The sequence below is a fragment of the Orycteropus afer genome, unplaced genomic scaffold (assembly GCF_000298275.1).
Source record: "Orycteropus afer afer isolate SDZICR_OR568_19922 unplaced genomic scaffold, OryAfe1.0 scaffold00075, whole genome shotgun sequence".
In the NCBI taxonomy this organism is placed as follows: Eukaryota; Metazoa; Chordata; class Mammalia; order Tubulidentata; family Orycteropodidae; genus Orycteropus; species Orycteropus afer.
In genome coordinates, this window is record NW_006921662.1 from 7,834,977 (window position 1) to 7,862,441 (window position 27,465).

The window sequence follows — 27,465 nt, forward strand, 5'->3', positions numbered from 1 at the left end:
TAGAGCTGGTATTATGACTGGCTATCGGTGGGCAAGGAGCCCTGATGGTGCAGCAGTTAAGCACTCATATGCTACCAAAAGAATGGTGGTTTGAACCCACCCAGCATCTCCATGGGAGAAATACCTGGTGATATGCAATAAAAATTATAGCCCAGAAAACCCTATGGGGCAGTCTGCCCTGTCACATGGATTGCTCAGAGTTATAAATGACTGACAGCACTGAACAACACTAGTGGGGGCCAAGCTCACCGGCTTCCATATCTGAATGCTGGCCACAATGATGGGGAGGCAGTTATAAGCAATAACCTTGGACCTCTTGCGCCATCACTAACCAAACCAAAGTGACTGTCATTGAGTCGATCCTGACTCATAGTGACCCCCATTGGGTTTCCAAGACTGTAGATCTTTTTGGAAGTAGATTGCTTCATCTTCCTCCTGTGGAGCAGCTGGTGGATTTTAACCACTGACCTTCTGGTTAGCAACCAAATGCTTTACCCACTACACCACCAGAGCTCCTTGCCCTATCTCTATGACCTCTTTAATTCTTTTCCTTATATATTTTCCCAGACATCTCTTATCTTTCTTTTAAACAATCGATGAAATCCTCCCTCTTCCATAAACCCTTCCCAGGTAGTTCCCAGGATCTGAAGGATACCCACACCCCACCCTGTCTTGACAGGTCTGCCTCAACTCTGCCACTGCAGTTGGCCTGGAGCATGAGCCATTGTGTAGTCTGGGACTGCTGGCTCCGTGACTCCCTTTCTGTGTCCTCATGACCTGGCTGTGTGTGTGGATATATCACTGGATGTGTCTGGACTTCTAGGGGCAGGGAGCCTAGCTGTGCAGTTCTATTTATACAGGGATTAAGGGATCAGATGCATTAAGGCTCCATAATGATGCTGTGATTATGATAGTGTCTGTAAAGTATACACATCTCCTAAGAGAGATACCTGCTCTGTGATCACTGAACTCATTTTTTGGGGAACCTGAACCAAGATTCCAACCAACTCAACCATGTAGACATGCAAAAGTAGAAGAAAAATAGAGGAAACATGTTCTACTTCCCACATTTCCTCCTCCTTCTGCAGTAAGCATGTCCTGTTTATGAAACTAGCACAGCTATTTGTACACTTGAATTATCTTCTCAATAAACCATCAGGGTCTGGTGCACAAGGCCTGAGTCCAATTCACATAGCACTTCAGTCTTCAGTGCCTGGTACATAATAGGGGCTGAGGAAATGTCTATGGGTATGTGTAAGGGGTAGACCAGATTGGAATCCTGCCTGCCTGACTGCCCTGCCCGGGGGACCATGTCCAAGTCTTATCAGACACCTCTCTCCTAGAGGCTCCTTACCTGCATGCCCAGGCAGATGGTGTTGAGCATGATGAGGGCGAACATCAGGTATTCGAAGTAGGAGGAGGTGACGATGTACCACACCTTGTACTGGTATGGGTTTTTGGGGATGTAGCACCTCAGTGGGCGGGCTTTCAGGGCATACTGTACACATTGGCGCTGAGACACAATGCAATGAGGCAAGTTAGTACCAAGGACCCCTCCCCTCACTCTGTACCCATGTCCATGGGATGCTAGGAGCCTATATCTGTGTAAGCCACAAGCAGTTGTGGCCAGGAGCTTGTGGCTGAGGAATGCTGATGGACTACTTAAGGAGAGACTCCCATCAGGCTCTGAATCTAGAAGGCTTCCTTGGGATACCCTGGAATTATCATACCCCATTCCTAAGATGTCTCTAGCCTAGCCCAGTGCCTCCAAAGGGCTTCCTTTCTCTGGAGATCATGGGCGTTCTAAAAGAAGATGCCCACTTCACCAACTTGTATTGCTTCAAGTTGAAGATGGGGTTGGGTGGGGTACAGGGAGGCTGGGGCTGAGCATCAAGTGGGAGTTTTGGGACAGCTCCCAGCCTCTGAGCACTTTTGCCTGGCTAGACTACAGGGCTTGAGGGTGTTGGGAGGCTTGCTGGGACTCTGCCCTTCATTTCCAGCAGGTCGCTCAAGTACCTGGTTCTTGTCCAACTCACAGTTCTTGTACTCAGTCTGCCCCTGCTCCTGGAAGGTGACGATAACAAAGCCCACAAAGATGTTCATCATGAAGAAGGCGATGAGGATGATGTAGATAATGAAGAATATGGCCATTTCCACTCGGTTGTTATAGATGGGACCTACATCCTCCTTGTTTGAGTCTATGGCCTTGTATAGTAGCCTATTGGTGTTTAGGGGAGAGAAGGAAGGCTAGTCTGGTATGAAGGGGCAGTTAACCAGGCCAGGGAGGGAGGGTCGGCCCTATCCCACAGGCCCCAGGGAGCCAGGAAGCTTTCTAAGTAGTCAAGTGATAGGAGAGAAGTAATGACTGTGCCAGGAAGAGGCTGGAATAGATCTTGAAGTGGACCTTCCTTTCTGTGGGGAGACACATCTATCCCTACTCATCAGTGGGGTGCCCCAGCAGGCAGAGAGGTATACACCTGTGTGAGGACTGGGTACATTTTGTCAGAGCCCCTGGTCTGGCTCCCTATGGTGTGACCATCAACATGTCAGCCCTATAAGCCATCAGAAAATTGGTGGGATTTGTTGAGTCCTTGCCATGGGCCTGGCAGAGGCTTGGGTGCAGTGGGGGCTGCAGAAGGGCAGGTTGGATCTCAGGTACTACCCCTCCTATGCCGATGTTGAACCCAGGCCCCAGCCCTCACTCACTGAGGCCATCCCTCGAAGGTGGAGACTGTAAAGAGTGACATCATGGCTGAGAGCACGTTGTCGAAGTGAAATTCATTGTGTATCCACTGCCGGGGACGCAGCTCCATCTGTGTGGGGTCCCCATCTTTGTACACGTAGTAATAACCCCTGAGGTAGGGAAGTCCTGTCACTTCCTTGCATATGACTCAGCTGCCACCTCCCCATCCCCATTCTCTGGGTCCTGGGCAATGAGTGTGCAGAGAAATGAAGGCCCAGATCTAGGACCAGAAAGAAAACTGCTGGGCTCTCCTTTCCCACAGTTACCAAAGGAAAAGGGCTTCTCTGACCATTCCTGATGGGCCTACTGGCTCAGGTTCCCCAGCTCCCCAGCTTGACAGACAACCCTGCCCTCTCACACTAGGTGATGGCCCTCCCATGGTGACCCTCAGTCCCCAGAGCACAGCATACCTACACTCCTCTTCTGTCATCTTGGATAAGTCATTGCAGCTGAAGAACTTACCCTGAATACAGGAGAAGGAGGAAGGTTAGGAGATATGTTCATGAAAATAGGTTTAAACAATGGATGATGGACATGGAAGTGAGTGGGAGAAAGAAGGAAAAGAGGAACAGCAGGAAGCAGGAGCCTGTCTCTTTCCTCTCCAACTGGGCACCTAACCCAGACTAGTTGCTGTTGAGTCCATTCTGACTCATGGGGACCCCAGGTGTGCTAGAGTAGAATTGTGCTCCATAGGGCTTCTCCTTTTGTTGTTGTTGCTGTTGAGAGTATACACAGCACAACATGCAACAATTCAACTGTTTCTGCATGTACAATTCAGCAACATTGGCTATATTCTTTGAGTTGTGCAATCTATTCCCATACTCCTTTTCTGAATTGTTCCTTAACTACTAACATAAATTCATTGTACCCTTAGGTTCCTATCTAATCTTTTGAGCTGCTGTTGTCACTTTGATCCCATATAGATAGTTCTTAAAAGAGCATAATGCTCACGGCAGACATTTTGTTTGTTTGTTTGTTTACTAGTTAAGCTAGACTCCAGTTTGGTTTCAAGAAGACTCCAGGGGTTATTTTTGGTTTAAGGTTTAAATATTATCTCAAGGCAATAGTTTCAGGAGTTGATTCAACCTTCATGGTTCCAGGATGTCTAGAGTCCATGAAAATTTGAAATTCTGCATTCTTCTCCTTTTGATCAGAATTCTTCTGGCGAATCTTTGATTAAAATGTTCAGTAATGGTGGTGAGGCACCATCCAGTTCTTCTGGTCTCATGGCAAAGGATGCAATTGTTCATGGAAGCAATTAGCCACATATTCAATTTCCTCTTATTTCCTAATTCTCCTTCTTCCTCTGATGCTCCAGGCGAATAAAGACAATTAGTGTGCCTTGGATGGCTGCTTGCAAGCTTTCAAGATCCTAGGCACTACACAACAAACTAAGAGGTAGAGCAGAGGCACTAAACAGGTTATTAGGCCAATTAACTGAGATGTCTCATAAAACCATGACTCTAAACCTCCAAACTAAGGAACCAAATACATGAAGTTTTTGGTTGTACATAACAGTTTCAGCAGCTATTCTTTTGTTGTTGTTATTACAAATATATCTGTCACACAACATTTGCCGATTCAACTTTTTATAGTATACAAATTACTGATATCAACTACAATAAATGGCTATTCAACTCTACCCTTAATCAATATAATTTTTCTATTACTGTTAACTCCCCTTCCTCCTCCTCTTTCCCACCCTGCTAAACACTAATAAACATTTTGGTCTCTATGTATTTGCTTATTCTTGTCTTTTTGTATAAATGAAGTCATATAATATTTGTCCTTTTGTGATTGACTTATTTCACTCAGCACAACATCTTCAAGATCCCTTCATATTGTAGCATGTACCAAGACTTCATTTCTTCTACTGGCTGAGGAGTATTCCATTGTATGTATGTACCCCATTTTGTTTATCTATTCTGTTGATAGGCATTTAGGGTATTTCTACCTTTGGGTATTGTGAAAGGGCTGAAATGAACATTGGTGTACAAGTCTCTGGTTTCAGGTCTTTTGGGTATATACCTAGGAGTGGAATTGCTGGGTCATATGATAATTCTATCTTTAGTTTTTTGAGGAACTACCACATGGTTGTACATTTTGCATTTCCACCAGTAACAGATAAGGGTCCCAATTTCTCTTCATCCTTGTCAATATTTGTTATTTTTAAAAAAATTATTATTATTATTATTATTATTAATCTTAACTGTCCTAGCAGGAGTGAAATGATATCTCATTGTGGTTTTGATTTGTACCTCTCTGATAGCTAATGATGTTGAACATCTTTTCTTGTATTTAGCAACCATTTGAAAGTCCTCTTTGGTGAAATATCTATTCAAGTCCTTTGCCTATTTTATGATTGACTTACCTGCCTTTTATTTGTGAAGTTGCTGAAGTTTTACATTCTTATCAGATATATGGTTTACAAAGATGTTCTCCCAGTCAGTAACTTATCTGTTCATTTTTTTTGTAAAGTCTTTTGATAAACAAAAATTTTTAATTTTTATAATGTTCCATTTATTTATTTTGTATTTTATTCTTTGTGCTTTTGTTATTATATTAGATAATCCATTGTTAAAAGACAGTCCCAACAGCATTGCCCCTACATTTTCTTCTAAGAATTTTACGGTTTTAGTTTACATATTTAGGTCCTCAATCCATTTTGAGTTTGTTTTTGTGTATGGTGTGAGGGATGGATCCAGTTTCATTTTTCTGCATGTGGAAATCTAGTTTTCCCAACACCATAAATTGAAGAGACTCTTCTTTCCCCATCTAATGGACTTAGCACCCTTGTCAAAAATCAGTTGACCATAGATGTGTGGTTCTGTTTCTGAACTCTCAATTTTGTTCCATTAGTCTACTGTTACACTCATACTAGGTTGTTTTGATTACTGTAGCTGAATAATATGTTTTAAGATCAGGAAGTGTGAGTCCTCCTACTTTGTTCTCTTTCAGTATTGCTTTATCTATTCAGGGCATCTTGCCATTCCACATAAAATTGAGGATCAGTTTTTCTATTTCTGTAAAGAAGGCAAATCTAATTTTGATAGGGATTACATTGAATCTGTAGATCCCTTTGGATAGTACTGACATCTTAACAATATTAAGTCTTCCAATCCATGAACATGAAACATCTTTCCATTTATTTAAGCTTTCTTTGGGAGCTCTGGTGGTACAGTGCCTAAGGCATTTGACTGCTAACCAGCAGGCTAGTGGTTCAAACCCACCAGCCACTCCTCAAAAGGAAGACTGGGCAATCTACTTTTGTAGAGATACCACCTCAGAAACCCAAGGAGGGGTTGCTTTTTTAATCTCTTTCAGCAGTGTTTTACAATTTTCTATGTAGAAGTCCTTCATATTCCTGGTTAAATTTATTCCTAGGTATTTTATTCTCTCAGATGCTATTGTAAATGGAATTGTTTCCCTAATTTCCATTTCAGATTTCTCATTGCTGGTGTGTCAAAAAACAAAAAACAAAAAAAAAAAACCTCACAATCATCGAGTCAATTCCCACTCATAGCAACCCCCTTTGGGTTTTTAAGGTGGTAAATCTTAACGCTAGTAGATTGCCCAGTCTTCCTTCTGAGGAGTGGCTGGTGGGTTTGAACTGCCAGCCTTCTGGTTAGCAGTCAAATGCTTTAGGCATTGTGCCACCAGAGCTCCTTTTGCTGGTGTGTAGAAACCCAAATGATTTTTGTTTGTTGACCTTGTACCCTGCAACTTTGCAGAATTTCTCTATTAGCTTTACAAGTTTTCTGCAGATTCTTTGGGATTTTCTAAATACAGGATCATATTATCTCCAAATAGAGATAATTTTACTTCTTTTCCAATTTGGGTACCTTTTATGTTATTTTATTTTTACTTTTTGGTCTTATTACTCTGGCTAGAACTTCTAATACAATATTGAATAGAAGAGGTGAAAATGAACATCATTGTCTTGTTCCTGATTCAAGTGCAAAACTCAGTATTCCTCCATTAATAACCCTTTAATGATTGAATTTTCTATTGATTCCATGTGTATTAGTAATGGAAGGTAGATTGAAATAAAGATTTTTTTTTTTTTTTAGGGAATGTGAATTTTTGATACAATTATGTGGGTATATACCTAGATATATGTCCCAGATGGATTCTGGTGTTTAGATTGGTGGAATGAGGTCCATTTCTTCACTGTTAATAGGTCCCCATCAAGTGATAGCATGTACTACAACTGGATAGCAGCTTCTCAAAAAACCTGAGAGGCTGAAAATGTTTGTGGGCAGTATATGTCCCACAGGTCTTGAAAGGATTAAGTATAATGTTGGCTGTTGGCTTTTCATATATGCCCTGAATCATATTGAGGAATTTCCCTTCTATTCCAATTTTCTTTAGAGTTTCATCAAGAGAGGATATTGGATTTTATCAAATGCTTTTTCCACAGCCACAGAGATGATCATGTGGTTCTTTTCTTTTGTTCTATTAATGTGGTGTATTACACTGATTTTCTAATGTTGAACTATCACTGTGCTTTTGGAATAAATCCTACTTAGTTATAGTGTTTAACTCTTTTAATATACTGTTGGATTCTGTCCATTAGTATTTTGTTGAGGATTTCTGTATCTATAATCTTAAGAGATATTAGCCTGGACAGGGGTCTTAAAAGCTTGCACGTAGCCATCTAAGATGCAATAATTGGTCTTTCATTGTCTTGTAAGGAGCTCTGGTGGCATAGTGGGTAAGGTATTTAGCTGCTAACTAGAAGCCCAGCAGTTCAAATCCACCAGCTGCTCTGGGGGAGGAAGATGAGGCAGTCTACTTCTGTAAAGGTAGTAGTAGACTTGGAAACCCAGTGGGGATTGCAAAGAGTCAAAACTGACTTAATGGCAGTGGGTTGGGTTGGGTTGGGAAGGTTTTTGTCCAGAGCAAAGAAGAGTAAAGAAAATCAGAGACAAATGGAAATAATTAGTCCAAGGGACTAGCAGACCATAGGAACCTCAGCCTACATGACTCTGAGACCAGAAGAATGGGATGATGCTCAGCTACCACTGCCAAGCACTCAGAAAGGGATCAGAATAGGAGATCCAGGATAGAGAGAATATAGCAGCCACTGGACAGGGTTCTGAGCACTTGAAATCAAAGACCCAATTGAATATGGAAAGAAAATTTTAAAATTTATATTAAAAATGGAATGCATATGACAAGTTTCCAAAGACGTAAAATGTGATGTAAAATGCCAGTTGTAATTGATGTTTGAATGTTATTTGAGTAAATAGGGACTAGGGGTCTTTTGATAAGAGACTAAAGCACAGAAGGGATTGGGGTGTTGAAGGGCAATGGCTCTTGCCTAAAAGGGACCTGGGAGTCAAAAGAAAGGCATCTTCTCATTCATTCATTCATTTATGGAACATGTCTGTGGGCCTCCTATGTACCAGGCTGAGGGCTAGATGCCAGAGTAAGAGCTGCATAAGGTATAGATTCTTCCCTCAGGGAGATTCCAGGGCCCCAGGCATGATAGAGGTGAAGGCCAGGGAAGGGTAGCCCTTGACTGGGTCTAAGAGGAGATGGTCACATGTAGTTGGCTGGCAGTGCCTAGACACTATGGACACTCCTGCCTGTCTAGGTCAGTGACCAACTGGACCTGTTTCCCTGAAGGAGACAACTGCTTCCCAAAGTCAGTTCCTTGCTCACTGGGTGGGTGGGTGGGGAGATTGTTGGGTTTGCTTCCTGATCCTCTTAGTCATAGCAAAGACATGGCCCAGAGAAAATGCTCCATAAAAGCTTGAAGAATAAATGAATGACTGTAAGATGATGTCATTGCATGTCTAAGACTGACAGGTTATATAATCATGAATTTAAAAGATCATGCTTTGGGGGTGGGAGCAAGAAGAGCCATGAACGGGAGTATGAAGGGTGTAGGAGGCATACTCAGGTATCAATTTCTGTGCCCTGCAGATGATTTTAAGGAGCCCTGCTGCAATAAGGGTTCACTCTTATCTGCTAACTGAAAGGCTGGAGGGTTCAAACCCACACAGCAGTTCCATGGGAGAAAGAGCTGGTGATCTGCTTCCATAAAATTACAATCAAGGAAACCCTGTGGGGAAGATCTCTTCTGTCACTTGGGGTCACCATGAGTCGAAATCAACTTGATGGCATCTAACAACAACAACACCAGATGATCTCAGAGCCAGAAACACCTGGAAATCGAAGCTCCGTGGGAGGGGACACCCTTGTAGGGCTGATTCCTAGAAAGCAAGCACATAGCTGTTCTCACAGGAAAGTGGGAGCAGAATGAGGTCAGCTTCCAGACATAAAATGATGGACTCTAACCCTCAGAACTCCTGGTAGATATGAGATAAAGCTCTGACACCAGACACACAGGTAGGAAACATGGGGTACAGAAGCCCAGCTGTACTGAAGGGGAGGGACTGGGGTGGACCTCATGCTTTAGATAGGCTTAGCTGGGTGGAAGGAGCTCTGGTGGTGGTTAAAGCACTGGGCTGTTAACCAAAAGGTCAGTGCTTTGAACCCACCAGCCACTCTACAGGAGAAAGATGAGGCAGTCTGCTTCTTTGAACTTTTACAGCCTTGGAGACACTATGGGGCAGCTCTACCTTGTCTTAAAGGGTTGCTATGAGTTGGAATTGACTCAATGACAGTGGGTTAACAGGTTGGAGGAAGTGAGAGAGAGTGATAACAGAAGGATGTGAATGTGTGCCCCTCAGATTGGCAGCACATTGGTGGAAACAGGACTCTTGGGGCCACATGGGGAGGGGCCTTCATCCTCAAAGAGAAGCCACAGAGGGCCAGGGAGAAAGCAGATATGATGGAAAGGGCAGCCAGCAGAGTCACAGGGGGAGTGGAGAAGAGGCCGTGGACCACTGCAGGGGCCACAGGATGGTGGTTCCTCAAGAGCTGGGGGGGAGCTTGGAGGTCTAATAGAGAGATAATGTGGGAGCAGAATAGCATCAGGAGATTGAAAGAGCACAGGGGCCAGGAGGGCCATCACTGGATCTAGACTGAGATAGCTTACCCTCAAAGTCTTGTGCATCTAAGGACATCTGTTTTCAGAATTTGGTGCTCCATTTGCTTAGAGGAAGGAGTCCTGGCGGCACAGTGATTAAGTGCTTGGCTGCTAACTGAAAGGTCCAGTGGTTCGAACCCATCAGCCACTTCATGGGAGAAAGATGTGACAGTCTGCTTCTGAAAAGATTACAGCCTTGGAAACCCTATGGGGAAGTTCTCCTCTGTTCTATAGGGTTGCTATGTGTCAGAATCAACTCAGTAGCAATGGGTTTGATTTTGTTTTTTGCTTAGAGAAGTTCCTGGGTGGTGCAAATGGTTAACATGCTCAGTTAGAGGTTCAAGTCTCCCAAGAGGCACTTCAGAAGAAGGATCTGGTGATTTACTTCTGAAAAATCAGTCATTGAAAACACTATGGAGCACAGTTCTATTCTAACACATAGGGGTCAGGTTGGCCTGATGGAAACAGGTGGTGGTTGCTTAGAGGAGGGAATGGACAGGCTCTTGCTTTGACCTGTAAGCCGGGCACCAACACTAAGGAGGGGAGGGGATGTTGCCCAGGATGGCAGCAGGGCCTCACCTTGAAGAGTTGGACACCAATACAGGCAAATATGAACTGCAGGAGGGTGGTGACCAAGACAATGTTCCCGATGGTACTGATGGCCACAAACACGCACTGTACCACATGCTGGGGAGGAAGGGAGGGATCAATGGGGGCAGGCTAGGTCTGCACCAACCCCTATACCCTGCTATTCAAGCCAAGTTCTGCCTCCTGGCTGGGAAGGAGGCTCATGGGGAAACATGGTTGTTTCAGCCCCATCCTTGACCTTGTGTTGGCTGAGGAAGTAGGCGAGTGCTCCAGCTCTGGTGGTTTCTGCAGCTAGGTGCAGCAGCCACCCCCTCTCTCTCCCAAGGATCCTGCCCAGTCACCCCTGTCACCTTTAATCCTTTGGCTCTGTTGATGGCTCGGAGGGGTCGGAGCACCCTCAGCACCCTCAGGATCTTCACCACAGAGATGGTGCTGGACCTGGGGGAGGTAGGAGACTGATGAGGGCATGAAGCACTCCAACCCACCCTCTGCCTCTCACTCTCTCCACAGGCTGTCTTTCTGCCTGAAAACACACCCATCTTTCCCTGTCCCTTTCCTCAAACTGTATGCAAGGGTCCTTGTTGTTAGTTGCCTTCAAGGTGATCCCTAACTTACGACAACCCCATGCACAAAGGCATAAAATGCTGCCCAACCCTGTGCCATCCCCATGATCAGCTGCAGATTGGATTGCTGTGATCCACAGGGCTTTCATCAACTGGTTTTCAGAAGTAGAGCACCAAGCCTTTCTTCCAAGCATGTACCTCTACCCCAGGGTAAAGCATCCTCCTGATAACATGGCCAGAGCTCTCACTGGTGTGCTATGCAGCAGAAAAAGTCCTTCTTCTCTGAATGGGTATAGGCTCTGTCTGTTCCTTCAGCCTGGAAGCTACCCAAGGGCAGGGGCTGTAGTCCCCATGAAATAACTGGGGGTTGCCTTCTCCTTCTGGGCCCCCTTACATTCTCCAAGACAACTCTGTCCATTTAACATTGTCACTGCATTCCAGCTGGTGAGAACCTGTTCCCTTGTCCCAACCAGTGGCCCCAAGAGACCCTCCTCTAGCAGCATGGTGCCCACCAATAAATGGTGGGTGGGACTTATGCTCTGAGGCCTTGGCATGGAGCGGAGTGGGTCTCCATGCCCAAGGCTGGCCCCTGTTACTGCTCACTCAAGTCCCATGGAGATGAGGGACACGGCCACAACCAGCAGGTCCAGGATGTTGAAGGAGTTCCGACAGAAGGAGCCCTTGTGCAGGAAGGCACCAAAGGTTATCATCTGGGAAGAGAGAAGCAACATCCTGGGTGGCATGTACCCTGCCCCCCCCAGTTTGTATGCCCTATATATCCCAGCCCAAAGGGCCACTTTCTCCTTCATAAGCATTTGCTATTGTGCTGTCCACCTGCACTGCCTTGCCATCCCTTTCTAATGAAATCTTAACCAGTTTTACAGTCTAGCTCTAATGCCACTACTCCATGAAGTCTTTCTTGACCTTGAGGAAACCACTGTCTCCTGATGCTTAACTCCTTTAAAAGTCAAGGCCCTGAATAAGGGGCTCACCCTATTTTATAACACAGCCTGCTCTGGACCTGTTCCTTGTGCACAGCTATTCTCACTCCTCCTCATTCATGTATGTGAAGCCTGAGGCTACTGTACCATAGACAGGTCCTCTCTCCACCACCCAGAGCCCCATGATGACTTGAACCTCTGTGCTGCTCACTGAAAGCTTGGGTAAATGAAGATGTGCTGTGGGCAGGGAGTGGGAAGGTCATGAGAGGGTGGAGCCTTCAGAAACCCAGCTGGGGCAATGGTCACTTCTCTGGGATTCTTGGAGAGAGAGGCCCTTCCAGTCATCAGTATTGAAGCTCTAGGTATAAATCCCAGCTCCCCAGGTCTATTCTTAAGGTGTCCTGACTTCAATATGGAAACTTTGAAACCCCATCCTGCCTCCTGGGCCCCATGAATCTTTCCCTCTTGTCCTCCATCTTCATCATGCTGTTTCCCACTTGTAACCCCAGCCCCTGAGTGAGTTTGTCATGAGTAAGTTGAAGCCACATCAGGAGGATCTGGTTCCCTGGCCCAGGGCTGTCCCAGAGCTCTCACTCACCTTGAGGACAATCTCCACAGTGAAGACAGAGGTGAACACAATGTCAAAATATTCAAGGATCTGAGGACAGAGTTGGGATGACAGAAGAGGGGAGAGAAAAGCCAGTGAGAGGAAAGGTAGAGCAATGATATCCTCCTCATCATCACTGTCATCATAAAAACCAGGCACCAACAATGAGATACCATCTTGCCCCAGCACTAGTAGCAAAGTTCAACAGGACAGAAAATAACAAATGCTGGCGAGGATGCAGAGAGATTGGGGCTCTCATACACTGCTGGTGGGACTATAAAATGGTACAACCACTGTGGAAAGCAGTATGGCGATTCCTTAAAAAGTTGGAATTAGAAATACCATTTGACCCAGCCATTCCATTACTAGGTGGTCCAACTTGACAGTACATAACAACAACAACAACAACATCATAAAGAAGTGAGAGCCATGACAAGAACAGATATATGCATATCCATGTTCATTGCAACACTATTTACAATAAAAAACCAGGCACAGTGAGCCTGCCTGTGCCACATGCTATTACAAAACTGTTGAGAAAGAGTGGGTTGGGCAGTGTGAGGCCTCAAGGAACTTTAAGAAACTCTGATGTCTGCATAGAGAATACAGCTGAACTCTGAGTACCAGAGTTAGGTGTGACTGTGGCTGAGGCCTTGGAGGGGGAGAAGAGCTGTGCCACAGAGGGGGTGTCACCATCACCTGGTTCCTGACAGATTTTGCTCGGATAGGGTCCTCGGCAGCCAGTGCAGCACTGCTGAGCAGGATGAAGAGAAGGATGAAGTTGGTGAACCAGGTGGCGTTGACAATGCGGTGACACAGGACACGGATCCTGGTGGGACAGGGGGGCTGTGAGGCTGGATTTCAGACCCTGTCAGCTTCTGCCTTGAAGACAGACACTAGGCCCCTCATTCCCTTGTCAGTAGAGAAGTATTGCTTTGCACCTGGATGGTCCTCTGGCTGGATGTGCAAGGGGTCCCTGCTCCCCATCCTGTCCCTGCTTCCAGCAGCCTTACCAAGCCCTGCACTATGTACCCAACCCCCAATATACCACTGCCACCCTGAGGCCTCCCCACCAAAATGAAGGGACAGGCTCATCTCTATCCACGAGGAAGACTATGTAGTCTATGCATATTTTGCATATTTTGAAGTATAAAATTGTGAAGCCAATAAAAACTACAGCTTCTACCTTTCTGCTCTCTTACCACGTCTCTTCTTACCTACTTTCCCTTCTCCTAGCTTCTGGCCACATTTATTGGCCTCTGGTCCCATCCCCCTGTCCCTGTCTAAAACTGCCCTCTGAAAGGAACCAATAAACAGAGTCCCTCCTAGGACTAAGTAACTAACCAAAATTAGACTCACTGCCATTGAATCGATTCTGACTCATAGTGACCCCTTTTCTTTATGGAAGTAGATTGCCCAGTCTTCCTTCCGTGGAGTGGCTAGAGGGTTTGAGTTACCAGCTTTCTGGTTAGCACTGGTCACCAGTGCTCCTTTGAGTAAGTAACTAATAAGGTTTAAAGAGTTACTTCTCCCAGAGATAAAGCATTTTAAACAGGGCACAGGTCTTAAGTTAAAGGAATGAGTTTCTCATAGGGTAAACACAGAGTTATAGATGCTGACTCAGGAGAAAGAAGTCTCTTCAGGACAGAGAAACAGGCCTCTCTGAGAGCCCCATCAATAGCACAGAATTGGTAGGCACCACCCACTTATTGGTGGGGCTGAAGATGAAGAAAGAGCTAGCTTCTGGAATGGGCACTGCCTTCTCTTTCAGCTGCAGCTCGGCCAGGGGGCGTGGTCGAGGGCTCACTGGGATTTCAGGCTCATCTTCCTCGTCGTCCCCTATAGGGAGAGGGAGAGAGAGAAATTGGGGGTATATTCCCAGACCTTGCTGCTCCCCTGGTTTCTGTGATCTGAGGCTTCCCATGATCCCCTGCAGCCAGCACACAAAGATGGTACAAGGCCAGTGTGGGACACAAGAATGTCCACAGAGTCTGGCCCAGGAATCTTCCTGTCCTCCCTCTCCCTAGCCAGAGGGTCTGAGCTGTCCAGTGTGGATGAGGCAGATCAAGAACCTTTCAGAAGTGGGACTAGGAGCAAGACCACAGAGACTTGCTGCTACATCTTCTGTCTCAGGGCCAGACCCACATCACCTCAAATCTCACAAGGGGGGGGGGCAGGGGGTAGACCCCACTTTAGGTGAGGAGACTTGAGTTCTGGTCCTGGCTCAGCCACTAACTTGCTGCATAATGAGTCTCTTCGCCCTCCTCAAGCTTCACTTTCCCAGTTTGTGAAATGGATGCCAGGTAAGAGGGTTATTGGAATAAATGGACTCTTAAGTCCTCTCCTGAGCTAGGATTCTAAACATAATAATTTCAGAGAGGAAATGCTGCATGAAAAAAAAATCAATATTTCTTGAGCTTCAGCTAGGTCCCAGTACTATGCTAGGTAAAGGGTAGGGAGTGCGCAGTGGTAGAAAAGGAAGAGACAGACGCTCCAGGCACGTTTGCAGGGTTTCATAGACTCCTGGGGGAGCTGAGTGCCTGAGGTTCTCAGTTCTAGGGTGGGAGATCTAGCAGCTAGACTGGGGGCCCTGTGTAATGTTGGAGTGCTCCTTCTCCTACGAGTACTAGGTCAGCCCTCGGCTCCTTCAACCCAACCATACTGCCCCATTTTTACCCTCGCAGGCCCTGAACTGACGGAGACCTGCAGGGTCTGCCTCTCCAGCTTGGCAGCCTGCAGCGGTTCTTAGCTACCTGAATCACATGCCCATTCTCAAGGAGGCTGCACGCTTTCTTCTTCCTCCGAATGAGCAACATGACATGACATTCCCATCTGACCTGATCTGCCAAAGCCCCAGAGACATACTATGCCTAATCTCAGGGACAGTTCATGCGTAGAGTTAACAGGTGTTATTTCTTTTCTCCCATAGTTCTTAATTCCCCATTCTATGCCCATTTTATTAATTTCATTGCACATATCTTTTGTTGTAAGCCATTTCAAATTATTTTTGGAGAGACATAGGATATAAATAAACATATTCGATCTCCTTGGTAAGACTTCTCCAACTGCCCCACCCACAGCCCCTCTGCCGTCCTGACTGCTTCTTTCCAGCCCTTCTCCTCCCACTAAAGCCCTTGTCTCAAAGGCTCCCATTTCTGGCAGATAGCCTTCCAGTATTATTAGTCTTGTCTACACCAGCTCTGTTTCTCCACACTGCACTTTACAAAATCATTTACTCAGCACTGTACCATTTACAGCACAAAAAATTCCCCTGGGGCTTAGGGTCACTGGAAAAAACAGATACTGATCAGCTGATTCTACAATAGACATAAAATAGCACCAGTGACCCAGCACTCTGAAGGACGCATGAGTGAGCAAAGAGAGAACCTGAGTGACCTTGGGAATCAGGTCTCTCTCTTCCAGGTGGCCTTTTAAGATTAATGCTCCTTCCGTTTGTTTCTCTCCTTGAATAGGAGTTTGTGCAGCAGCCACTGGTTATTTGCATTTAGAGATGTTTGCAGTGTGTCCGTGGTTGTGTCTTATCCATCCTCTCGCCCCCTCCCCTCACTATCTCCTTCTTTCAGATTTTCACACAGTGCCAGTCATGCATCTTTCCATCCCTGTATCAGTTCAGCCCTTAGCTCTGGCACAGATGGTGACTAATCTGCCCCATCTCCAGCACCACGTAAATAGACATGACCTCTTTGACCACCTGTCCTTCATGGTTGGGGTGGAAGATAGGTGTGCCCACGAGTCTCTGTGCTCCTTGGAAACAGAGTCCTCAGCACTGAAGCACATAGCTGGTACCCAACAAATACTTGCTGATTTAAATGGAAATGAGGTGTGTAGATTTTTCCATTGTGCGTGCAGTGGGAGGAGCAGGCAAGGAGATAGCTTATTTGCAAGGTTAGATGTAGGAGGGACTGTATCCAGTGTCTTGAACTCCTCATGGAAGGATTTACATAGGAGACTGTCCCTGGGTAAAATTTATCATCAGCATTGTAGTTGTTAGCTACATGGCCCATGCACTATGAGATCAGACCACTGTGATCCATAAGGTTTTCATTAGCTGATTTTTGCAAATAAATCCCTCGGCCTTTCTTCCTAGTCCATCTTAGTCTGGAAGCTCTGCTGAAACCTGTTCAGCATCGTAGCAACATACACGCCTCCACTGAGGGAATGGGTGCGGCTGTGCATGAGATGCACTGGCTGGGAATTGAACTCAGGTCTCCTGAATGGAAGGCAAGAATTTTACAACTAAACTGCCACTGCCTCCCAGTGCTAGCACGCTCCCTACATAGTCCCAGAATCCCTGCTCCAGCCCAGGCTCAAAGACCCTTACCTGGGAAGTCAGCCGAGGGGTAAGGATCCTTCACCTCATTAACGTTAGATTCAAACTCATCGATTTTCAGCTGTAGGAAGAAACACAATGAAAATGGTAATGAACACAAAAGCTTCTGTTTCCATTTCCTGGGCATTTACTGAAGGGCCAATGTGGGCTCTACCTCATTTAACCTTCCCTATGACACTTGCCTGCTAACCAGATGGCTGGCGGTTCAAACCCACCAGCCACTCCTCGGAAGGAAGGTTGGGCGATCCTACTTCCATAGTGATACTGCCTCAGAAACCCAAGGAGGGGTCGCTATGAGTAGGGTTTGACTCGACAGCACATAACAACAACAACAACAACACGGCCTAGAGAATAGGTAATATTACCATCATTCCCATTTTACAGATGAGAAAGGCCTAGAAAGTTCAAAAACTTGCCCAGGATACTGGGTGACAGAGTTGAGACATAAGTCTGGCAGCCCAAGCATGTCTTCTCTGAACTCCTGCCTGGTTCTGCAGAAGAGAGTTGAGCACCCGAGTTCAGTAAACTCTGTCTCTGGAACCCAATTCCCTGACCCTTTGAGCTCTGCTTCCTCAGCTTCCAAGATAATGAGCTGAGACAGCTTGGACTAAGCAGGGTGGGGCTGGAAACAGTAGGAAGCAATCTGGGTCCTTCAGAAATAGTAGGTACCAGGTTGAGAGGGGGTCATTTTCCTTGTCTGGGATGGAAGCTAAGACTCTGAAGAAGACGTCTAATCCCAGATCAAGGACATATGTGCTTCTCAGCAGAAAGGATTCTTTAGAGGAGGTGAGTCACTGACTTTCCCTTCACTAAGAATGGAAGTGGATGCTCTCACCTCCCTTAGCTTCCCACCCAGCTCTACCAACACCCCAAGGCACAGAGGTGAACCAAGGGATTTTGGAAGCTTTTCCCATCTTCTCTCTGATAGCATTCCATGGGATGCACTCACCTTGGCGGTAGTGGGGATGCCCTCACCCTTGGGTTTCTGTTCTAGCTTCTTGGCCATTATAGACTTCTCCTCTTCTGACTTGTCTGGGAGACCCCTGAGTCAGAAAACCAAGAAAATCTAAGGTCAAGGCCCAACCAGAAAATTCTTGGTGGTTTTGCTCAGCCTAACAACATCCTGAGGGAGACCCCTCACCAAGGGTTCAGGGAGCTCTGTGGAGGAAGAAGCAGCTTTGGCTGTCCTTTTCTCTGTGATGAGAAGCATGATGCACAGCTTGGGTTTTGATTGGTGAGTGGGTGGAAAGTAGTTCCATACCAGTTCATAAAGAATTCACAGCATGGTTTGGTCCAAGTCTGGGTTCAACTCTGTGGAAATGTCTGGACTCCATTTCTAGTCTCTCTCTCTCCCTTTCTCTTAACTTTCCTCCACCAGGAGTGGGCATCCCATTCCTGTAGATGTGGGCATTGAAGGAAGCAGGTCTTCATCTAGAGTGGAGTTGTTCAAGTGTGGGTCCTCTGACCAGCAGTACTGGCACACCTGGGAGCTTATACATAATGCAGAATCTCAGTCCTACCTGGACCTACTGACTTAGAATCTGCATTCTAACAAGAGGCCCAGTGACTCCTGGGGGCAGCACTGGAGGAAATTGGTCTTCTAGATTAAAAAAAAAAAAAAAAAGTTGCCATCAAATAGCAGGGATCCCACATGTGTCAGATAGAACTGTGCTCCATCAGATTTTCAATGGCAGGTTTTTCGGAAGTAGATTGCCAGACCTTTCTTCTGAGGCACCTCTGAGTAGGCTTAAACCTCTAACTTTTTGTTTAGCAGCCGAGCATGTTAATCATTTGCACTATGCAGGGACTCCACCCGTCTAAACAGGCCTCAGGAAATGTGTGGACAGAGCTGGACAGGTTGGGCCAGTGTACCCACTTGAAAGGTTCTAGGAATTCTCTCAGGCCTGCAACTGAGTTGCTATGCTTCTTAGCATGCGCACTTCCCCTTTGCTGAGCCTCAAACATCTCATCCATGAAGCGAGGGTTGATTTCTCACCTCCTTTATAGTTCTCTCCATCTATGATTTTGTAACTTATTTTCTAACTGGTACTCCTTCTCTGGGAATGGAAGCAAGACTGTTTCTAGACCTTTGCTTCTCAAACTCTAGCATGCAAATGAGTCACTGGGGCTCTTGTTAGAATGCAGACTCTAAGTCAGTAGGTCCAGGTAGGACTGAGATTCTGCATTATTTATAAGCTCCCAGGTGTGCCAGTATTGCTGGTCAGAGGACCCACACTTGAACAACTCCACTGTAGACAAAGAGCTGCTTCCTTCAATGCCCACATCTACAGGAATGGGATGCCCACTCCTGGTGGAGGAAAATTAAGAGAAAGGGAGAGAGAGAGAGAGAGAGAGAGAGAGAGATAGAGAGAGAGAGACTAGAAATGAAGTCCATAGGATTTAGCAATCTCTGGACATCCATGTTGTCATGGCCCCTGCTTCTCAGACTACTGGGAGGCATCTGCCCAGGGCTGGGAGTCTTTGGCAACAGAGGAGCACTCCAGACCCTCCACTCCCCTGCTCCCGCAATTGAGGACACAGCACTTACCTGGACATCTTCCTGCGTTTTCTCTCCTCAGCCTTGGCCTTTTGGGCAGAAGTCAGGCTCTCCGCTTCTGCCAGGTTGTCCACAGCAATGGCCAAGAAGACATTGAGCAGGATGTCTGAGGGGGTCCAGCTAAGGAGCTAAGGTTGTGGGTGAAAGGGCAGCCTCCTGAACAGAATTCTACTCCATCAATGTGTTGGCAGGACCTAAACTCACTCTCTTTGTAGATAGTTGAAATTTCTCTTGCTGAGCTTCCCCACAGGAGGATATGGGCCCAGAGAGGTGGATGAGAATATTCAGAGAAGCCCACCTGCAGAGGGTGCCTGTGATGGGACCTGAATCCATTATGGCCTTTGAATCCCATTCATTTTCTGCTTAGAACTGATCACAGTTCCCACTGGGGCCTGGGTGTGAGCCCAGAGAGACACTGTAAGTGAGAACCATGCCCAGCACATACAAGAGCTCAATGAACAATGGTTCCTTCCCTTCTTCCCACAATCTATAATATCAAATTCCAAGGGCAGGCATCAGGAGATCTCAGGCACAACTCTCTCCCATCTCATCTCTTGAGCTACCCTAGTTGAGACTGTCTCTGGTTCCAGTGCTCAAACTGGCCACAAGGCCTTGGTTCCTCCCTGCTGCTTTGCACCAGATTGTCCCATCATCTTCAATGTCTTCATCCAAGTCTCATCTTTCCCCTACCTGCTCCATATTCACCAGCCCTTGAGATTAATTCCACCCATCTCCAATGGATCATGCCTGTGATTCTCTAACCTTCTGGATGGGAAGTTATCCTATAGCTATATCTGCATTTACTGTGTTCTCTCCTGGCCCTTCCCATGAACCTGGGAGCTCCCTGCAGCCAAGAACACCTGGCTGCCTAGAAAGTGGGCACCTTTGATCATCTTTTTCATTCTCTCCACACCCCTATCACTGGGCTTTTTTCTGTGCCTTGTTCCCAGGGGGATACAGTTGCCACAGACAAAAAGGACGATGAAATAAATGCACACAAGTATGCCAGGGTAGGATGGTCCACCATAGGCCATGATCCCATTGTACATAATTGAGGTCCAGTCTTCCCCTGTCAGGACCTGGGGAGAGGAAGAAATGAGGGGTAGAAACACAGAGGGACTGCATTGTCCAAAGACCTCTTCCTGTCAGACTTTCCCAAAACTTTCCCATCCTCCACCTCTCTATCCCTTGGCCTAAGACACATGGTCCCTGCTTCCTCATTGTACCTTTTCCAATGATTTAAAAACTTATCATTGGCTCTTGAGGACCAAGGAGGCTGATTGTGGAGTCAGTACTTTCCCAGACTGTGTCTCCAGTCTCCAGTCTCCAGGCTTAATGTACTGCCCCTCCCAGGCCTCCTGTCATTCAACCTACAGGAAGAGTGTGGAATATCAAGTCCTTTTGAAGACATGATGCCTGGCCAGCCACTGGGGTAAATGGATAAAAGAGGGAACAAAGCTCTCTGTGGGTACCACTAGTACCACGAGGTGATGTCACTCTCGACACACAGGTACTGGCTACCACAGAGAAGACTGTGTCTACACAAAGACAGTATCACCTGCAGGAGTTCCTGGCTCATATCCATGTCATATCCATGTTCCTTCCCGTGGGTGAATTTTAGTGAATGATAGATGGAACTATGCTTCCTGCATGAGAAATGGTTTGCATTTCTCAAGGCTTTCCTGGCCTTGTGAAAGAAGAGCTCCCCTGAAAAGGTGGGGACCAGGTTTGCTGGTCTGATAGAGCCTGGTGGAACCACTGAGACTATGGCCTCTACCTGCCCTTCAGGTCTGGCATTGAACCCACACCTGTGGTTTCCAGCCAAACAAAATACAGGCATATGAGTTAAACATTTACCTCAAGTAGATACACTCCTTGGAGAGAACAATCATGGGAGAAAGAAGGGCTGCTTATGCACAGGGAGACAGCTCAGGGGGTGGGAGTGTATGGAAGGATGGACACTGGGGAGAGGTAACTATGGGGAGGAAGTGGGAGGGGAGCTGTTGCATTGTGGTAAACTGTGGTCAATGACATGAGACAAAGTATATGTGAACTGCTGTATGGAAAGTGAATTTGCTCTGTAAATCTTCACCCAAATCACAATTAAAAAAAGAAAAAGAAGAAGAAGAGTTCCCCTTGTCTGACTGCCCTCAGTCATAAAAGTACACCTGGGAAAAAAAGTACTTCTCCACACTCCTAGCCCACCCCAACTCCATTCAGTCATTAAATGTCTGTCAAGTCCCATTGTAGACCAGCACTGTGCTAGGCACTAGGGGCACAGACAAATAAAACCAATTGGACACAGTGCCTAGCCTCAGGAGCTCAGAGTCCAGTGCAGGAGACAGATTTACAACTATTACAATAGTTGAAGCATAAGTGATGAAGGAGCCTGGAAAGGGACATTGAACTGAAACCAGTGGATCAGAGAAGGCCTGGAGGAGGTGATGCAACCCTGATTTGAAGGATAAGAAGTAGGATTCAACAGCCATGGCAGAGGGAGAGGCATGCAGGCCAACAGCCTACCTGGAAGACGCTGATGAGGGCCTGGGGGAAGTTGTCAAAGTTGCTGCGCCGCACCTCAGTGTCCTCAAAGTCGTACCTGCCCCCAAAGAGCTGCATGCCCAGCAAGGCAAAAATGGTGATGAAGAGGAAGAGCAGCAGCAGCAGGGAGGCAATGGAGCGGATGGAGTTGAGTAGGGATGCTACCAGGTTGCTCAGTGATGTCCAATACCTGAAGGAAGAGCAACAGCAAGGCAGGAAGAGATGGGGCCCTCAGGCTGGGCTTTATGAAGGAATGCTTGGGACAGATGGATCAGAGGGAAAAAGGACTGCCTGGGGGCTGGAAGCCCCTGGATTCATGGCTGCCTCACCCAGTCTCTCCTTCCTCCAAGAGCACTTACCTCCATTTCTAATTTCACATTCACTAATGTTGATTAGATTATGATTAATTTATGGTTCCACCACTGACTATAAACTCCATAAGGGTAAGAGTTACTTCTCTCCAGTGCCTGCCTGTGTCCCCTGTGCCTGGTAGTGCCTGGCTCACACTTAAGCTCAATGAATCTAGTTGATCCTCATTACTCATGTAGTGTGTATTTGGGAATCCACCTACTTGCTACAATTTGTTTGCAACCCCCAAATCAATATTTGGAGTGCTTTCTCAGTCATTTGTGGACATGGAGAAAAATTTGAGTCGTCCAACATGCACATTCCCAGCTAAGGTCAAACAAGTGATGTTCTGCCTTCTTGTTTTAGTTCTCATACTGTTAACAAGTACCTTTTCCATGGTCTATTTATTCCATGGGTTTTACCTTCTTGTGCTTTTCTTCACTGTTCAAACTGTCCCCCAAGCACAGTGCTGAAGCACTGTGTAATGCTGCTAAGTACAAAGAAGGCTGTGATGTGCCTCCCAGAGAAAAGGTGTGTGTTAGGTAAGCTTCGTTCAGGTATGAGCTATAAAGATGTTGGCCATGAATTCGATATTAATGAATCAACAATATATATTAAATAAAATGTCTTTAAACAAAAGCACACATAAAACAACATTATGTATTGATATGGGAGCTCTGGTAGTATAGTGCCTAAGGCACTTGACTGCTAACCAGAAGGCTGGCGGTTCAAACCCACCAGCCACTTCTCGGAAGGAAGATGGGGCAATCTACTTCCAAAGTGATACTGCCTCGGAAACCCAAGGAGGGGTCGCTATGAGTCGGGTTCGACTCAACGGCACATAACAACAACAACAACAATGTATTGATATATAGACAAAAATATTGTGACCAGAAACTCTCAACAACCTAACCTTTTATTTCCCCTAGGAACAATGGCTCAGTTTTCTCTAACACAGTGTTTGCAGTGGCTTTATACAACAACTACTGCAAATAATGAGAATTGTCTGTTACTTGTAAATAAATGAATGCCTCTCCTTTTCCCTCACTGTCCTCTGATCCCTCCTTCTTACTTTTGTTCTCCTCCTCTTTTCTTCTTTCCATTTCCCTTTCCCTACTTCTCTTTCCCTTTCCTCTCATCTCCCTTTCCTTTCTTCTCACAGCCTTTCCTTTATTCTCTTTCCCACTGCCCTCTCCTCCTTCCCTGCCATAAGGCAAGAGGTGAGAAAGGAAACAGAGAAATGTGGTCAAAGGGGGGAGGGAATAATTTCTCTTCTGGAGAGTGAGGTTAGTTTACAGAGTGAGAGATGACTTGACCCAGGGGCCAAGACCCCAGACCCTGGGAAACAAGACAGGTGATCAGCCCAGGTGTGAGCATGGAATCTGCAGAACCCCAGTCCCCTGGCCCTCACTTGGTGATCTTGAACAGCCTCAGGAGGCGGATGCAGCGGAGCACAGAGATGCCCAGAGGAGTCATGGCGCCTGACTCCACCAGCAGGATCTCTAGGATGCCACTGCACACCACGAAGCAGTCAAAACGGTTGAAGATGGACATGAAGTACTGGCGTAAGCCCAGCCCATACATCTTCATCAGCATCTCAATAGTGAAGAGGGACAGGAGCACACGGTTGGCAACATCTGTGGGGTTGAAAGAATCAGCACAACTTCAGCATCACTTTCCTTACCTCCTCCCTTGCCTTTCCTTACCAGTCTCTGAGCTGTTGCCTTGGCTAACCCTGTGACCCAGAACACCCTTACCAGGTTTCCAAGGCCTCAAAGTCCAGTAAAACCTATTGAGTTTTGCACATGGAAGGAATACCAGTCTAGATTTCTAAAAGGTTGAACCATATCATACCTAACAGGAAGAAAGTAGTATTAAATTCGATTCATTGACGGGTATAGGCTCTGCCATTCCCTCTTCACTGTATACCTCCCTCTCTCCTGTTAGAGAGGACCCCTCTCCCTAACCAAAGCCAATCCATCCACCTACGCTTGCTTTGGGTCCCCCCACTCACTGTCTCAGAAACATCACTGTTAATGATCCTTTCTTTCCAAGGTATTTAACTTCTTCCTTTTAAATGAATGGATCCTCTCACTGACTTCCTTTTGTTTCCCCCAATCTTTCAAAAATGTTGCTAGCATTTTTTGTGTCTTGTTTAACCAGTGTTTCCTTACCCACAAGGTCAGAAAGATTTTCAATAATATTTTCTAAAGAATTTAAAATTTTATCTTTGACATTTAGTTCTTAATCCAGCTGGAGTTGATTCTTGCATGATATATTTAGAAGTCTGTTTCATTCCCTATCCCCACTCCCCTCTCGTTGACATTTTAAAATGTTCAAGTCTCTCCATGTCCCTCTTTAACTCCTGTCCTAGCTTTCTCCTCTGTTACAGCCACACTTCTTGTGAGAAAATAAAAAAAAAAAACCTCACTGCCATTGCGTCGATTCAACTCATAGTGACCTCTCCTTGGGTTTCTGAGGCAGTATCACTATGGAAATAGATTACCTGATCTTCCTTCTGAGGAGTGGCTGGTGGGTTCGAACCACCAGTCTTCTGGTTAGCAGTCATATGCTTTAGGTACTATGTCACCAGAGCTCCCAACTTCTTGTAAGAGTTGTCTATTTTGCTCTTTTGATGTCTTCACATCCTGGGCTCCTTCATACCCAGTTCCTCAACTCACATCTATTTGAATTCTGCCTGTACTACTCCACCAACACAACTCTCTCCAGCGTCACTGATCACCTCCATGTTGCCAAATCTATTGGAAATTTTAATCCTCATATTTCTGACCTCCCAGTAGCACTACATCTATTGACCATTCTCTCGTTCTTTCACACTCTCCTCCTTGGCTTCTGTGACACCACATTCTTCTAGATTCCCTCTATTTCTCCTGCTTCCCTTAAGCATCCTCTGCAGACACATTCTTTATCTAACCACTGAATGTTGGACTTGAACTTCAGCTCTTTCTTCTCCTCACTATATACACTGAAAAATAAACAAACAAAACCTATTGCTGTAGAGTCAATTCCACCTCATACTGACCCTGTAGGATACAGTAGAACTGCCCCATAGAGGTGTCAAGGCTGTAAATCTTTAGAGAATAGATTGTCACATTTTTCTCCCTCAAAGAGTCTTGTGGATTCAAACCACTGAGCTTTTGGTTAGCAGTTGAGCACATAACTACTGGCCACCAGGGCTTCTTATTGTACACATGCAAACCAAAACCAAACACTCTGCCATCACATAGATACTGACTCATAGTGACCCCTATTGGGTTTCCCTGGAAGGTCACAATGAGAAAGCAGTGACAACTTTTTTAGATTATTCCCCAGATCAATACCTGAGCTAATTATTTTTTTCAAGTAGACTTCAAACTAGAAACAGAATTTCCAGATAAAACATAGGACGCCTTATCAAATTGAACCCCATTGAACCCAACATACAATTCCTTAGCATAAGTGTGTCTTGTTCAATATTTGGGACACATCTATACTAAAAAACCATTTGCTGTCTAACTGAAGGTCAAATTCTACTGGATGTCCTGCATTCCATCTACTCCAGACTCAGATTTTAATTCCTCAGCTCAAATTTGTCCTCTGAATTCCAAGCTCATTTTTCCATCTGTCTCTTTAACATCTCCATTTGAATGTCTCAAAGGCACCTCAAACTCAACATGCTTAAGACCAAGTTCATGATAGTATCCAGTCTCCCCCATCTGCCCAAATACCTGGTCATTGACTGTCTTCCCCATTTCTGTAAGTGGCACTACCACCCATTTGTCTGCATAAGCCAGAAACCTCAAATTCATATTTGAGTCCTCTTGGAAGAAAGTGTCTACATCTTGTCCACATTTAGTCATTGACAAGGGCACATTTAAGGAGTTCTCAGAAAAAATTGATTGTAATGAATGAATGGATGGATGGAAACATTTGATCTGTAGCTTTATTTCCTTTTTCTTTTTCACAGAAAAAGACAATCCTCTTTTCTATTCACTTTCCTTCTTTTATCTCTTTCATCATTTTAAGCATAGACTCTTTTGTACTATTGGGTTTCTAAGGATGCTAGATCCTTGGTTGTACCTGATGACTCTTGCTCAGGGTGGCTTTGTGTGTGTGTGTGTGTGTGTGTGATTTGGGTGAAGATTTACAGAGCAAATTCACTTTCCATACAGCAGTTCACATATACTTTGTCTCATGTCATTGACCAGTTTACCACAATGCAACAGCTCCCCTCCCACTTCCTCCCCCTAGTTACCTCTTCCCAGGGTCCATCCCTCCATACTCTCCTGCCCCCTGAACTGTCTCCCTGTGCATAAGCAGCCCTTCTTTCTTCCATGATTGTTCTCTCCAAGGAGTGTATCTACTTGAGGTAAATGTTTAACTCACATGCCTGTACTTTGTTTGGCTGGAAGCTAGGGGCCATAGTCTCAGTGGTTCCATCAGTCAGGGTGGCTCCTTATTTGGTTTGCAATTTTCTTTTCTTTCTTCTTCTTATTTATTTATTTATTTTGAGCTCATCTTTAGGAAACACTTTTCCCTGCAGAAATTCTGTATGTCTTGGGTTGAGAAGCATCACTAAAGAGTGGCTTTTGTTTGCACCCTAGGGATTTCACTTTCCTGAGACAATTTTTGTTACTGCTTTGACTTAGGATTCCTGCACTATGAAAGGTGTTTGAAATTGGACCTAATACCCATACAGGACACAGACTGGGATTTTGATTTTCCATTTGAGACATTTTTCCTTCTTCCTACAGCTCCAGAAGGGATAAACTTCCAAGCTCCTTCCTCGACTCAATGGGCAGTAAGACATTTTTGTCTCCCTTATGTAGTAGGGAGGCCTCCTACAGTCCTGACTCTACGCAGGAGATCCTGAGCCCTGTCTCCTGAAACTTTATAGGCTTTGAAGGACCAAACTCCACCCCTTAGGGTCTAGGTCTAGGTTTAAATGTCCCTGGAAGTCAACTCATAAACTCACCACTCTAGCTTTGGGTAGCTTCTTTGTTAATGTTAAACAGAGGTGTCCTTATCTTTCTTTGAGATATTGTTATTTCAATTTATGCATGTATTCCACATTTTTTGGAGGGACTTAATTTAATCCACATGTTCTTCAAACTGATTCTCTGTTTCTCTTAACTTAATCCTTGTCACATGGTCCCTACCCGCCCACTGCCGTTGAATTGATTCCAACTGGGTTTCTAAGTCTGTAAATCTTTTTTTTTTTTTTTT

At 45.6% G+C, this 27,465-nt stretch overlaps 1 protein-coding gene across 1 annotated transcript in view; it reads right to left on the reverse strand.

Moving 5' to 3' along the window:
• The window catches only part of CACNA1S (calcium voltage-gated channel subunit alpha1 S), a 106,641-nt gene that overhangs the window by 27,992 nt on the left and 51,184 nt on the right, over nucleotides 1–27,465 (reverse strand). The window contains exons 11-26 of the mRNA XM_007941104.1: nucleotides 23,651–23,876; nucleotides 21,874–22,081; nucleotides 20,309–20,429; nucleotides 19,342–19,456; nucleotides 17,743–17,836; nucleotides 16,785–16,854; nucleotides 14,149–14,281; nucleotides 13,142–13,271; nucleotides 12,434–12,493; nucleotides 11,498–11,604; nucleotides 10,682–10,769; nucleotides 10,323–10,430; nucleotides 3,154–3,206; nucleotides 2,707–2,853; nucleotides 2,017–2,218; nucleotides 1,355–1,513 (exon numbers count right to left, since the gene is read on the reverse strand). Of these exons, the coding sequence (XP_007939295.1) occupies nucleotides 1,355–1,513; nucleotides 2,017–2,218; nucleotides 2,707–2,853; nucleotides 3,154–3,206; nucleotides 10,323–10,430; nucleotides 10,682–10,769; nucleotides 11,498–11,604; nucleotides 12,434–12,493; nucleotides 13,142–13,271; nucleotides 14,149–14,281; nucleotides 16,785–16,854; nucleotides 17,743–17,836; nucleotides 19,342–19,456; nucleotides 20,309–20,429; nucleotides 21,874–22,081; nucleotides 23,651–23,876 (2,021 nt within the window). The remainder of the gene's footprint in view (nucleotides 1–1,354; nucleotides 1,514–2,016; nucleotides 2,219–2,706; nucleotides 2,854–3,153; nucleotides 3,207–10,322; nucleotides 10,431–10,681; nucleotides 10,770–11,497; nucleotides 11,605–12,433; nucleotides 12,494–13,141; nucleotides 13,272–14,148; nucleotides 14,282–16,784; nucleotides 16,855–17,742; nucleotides 17,837–19,341; nucleotides 19,457–20,308; nucleotides 20,430–21,873; nucleotides 22,082–23,650; nucleotides 23,877–27,465) is intronic.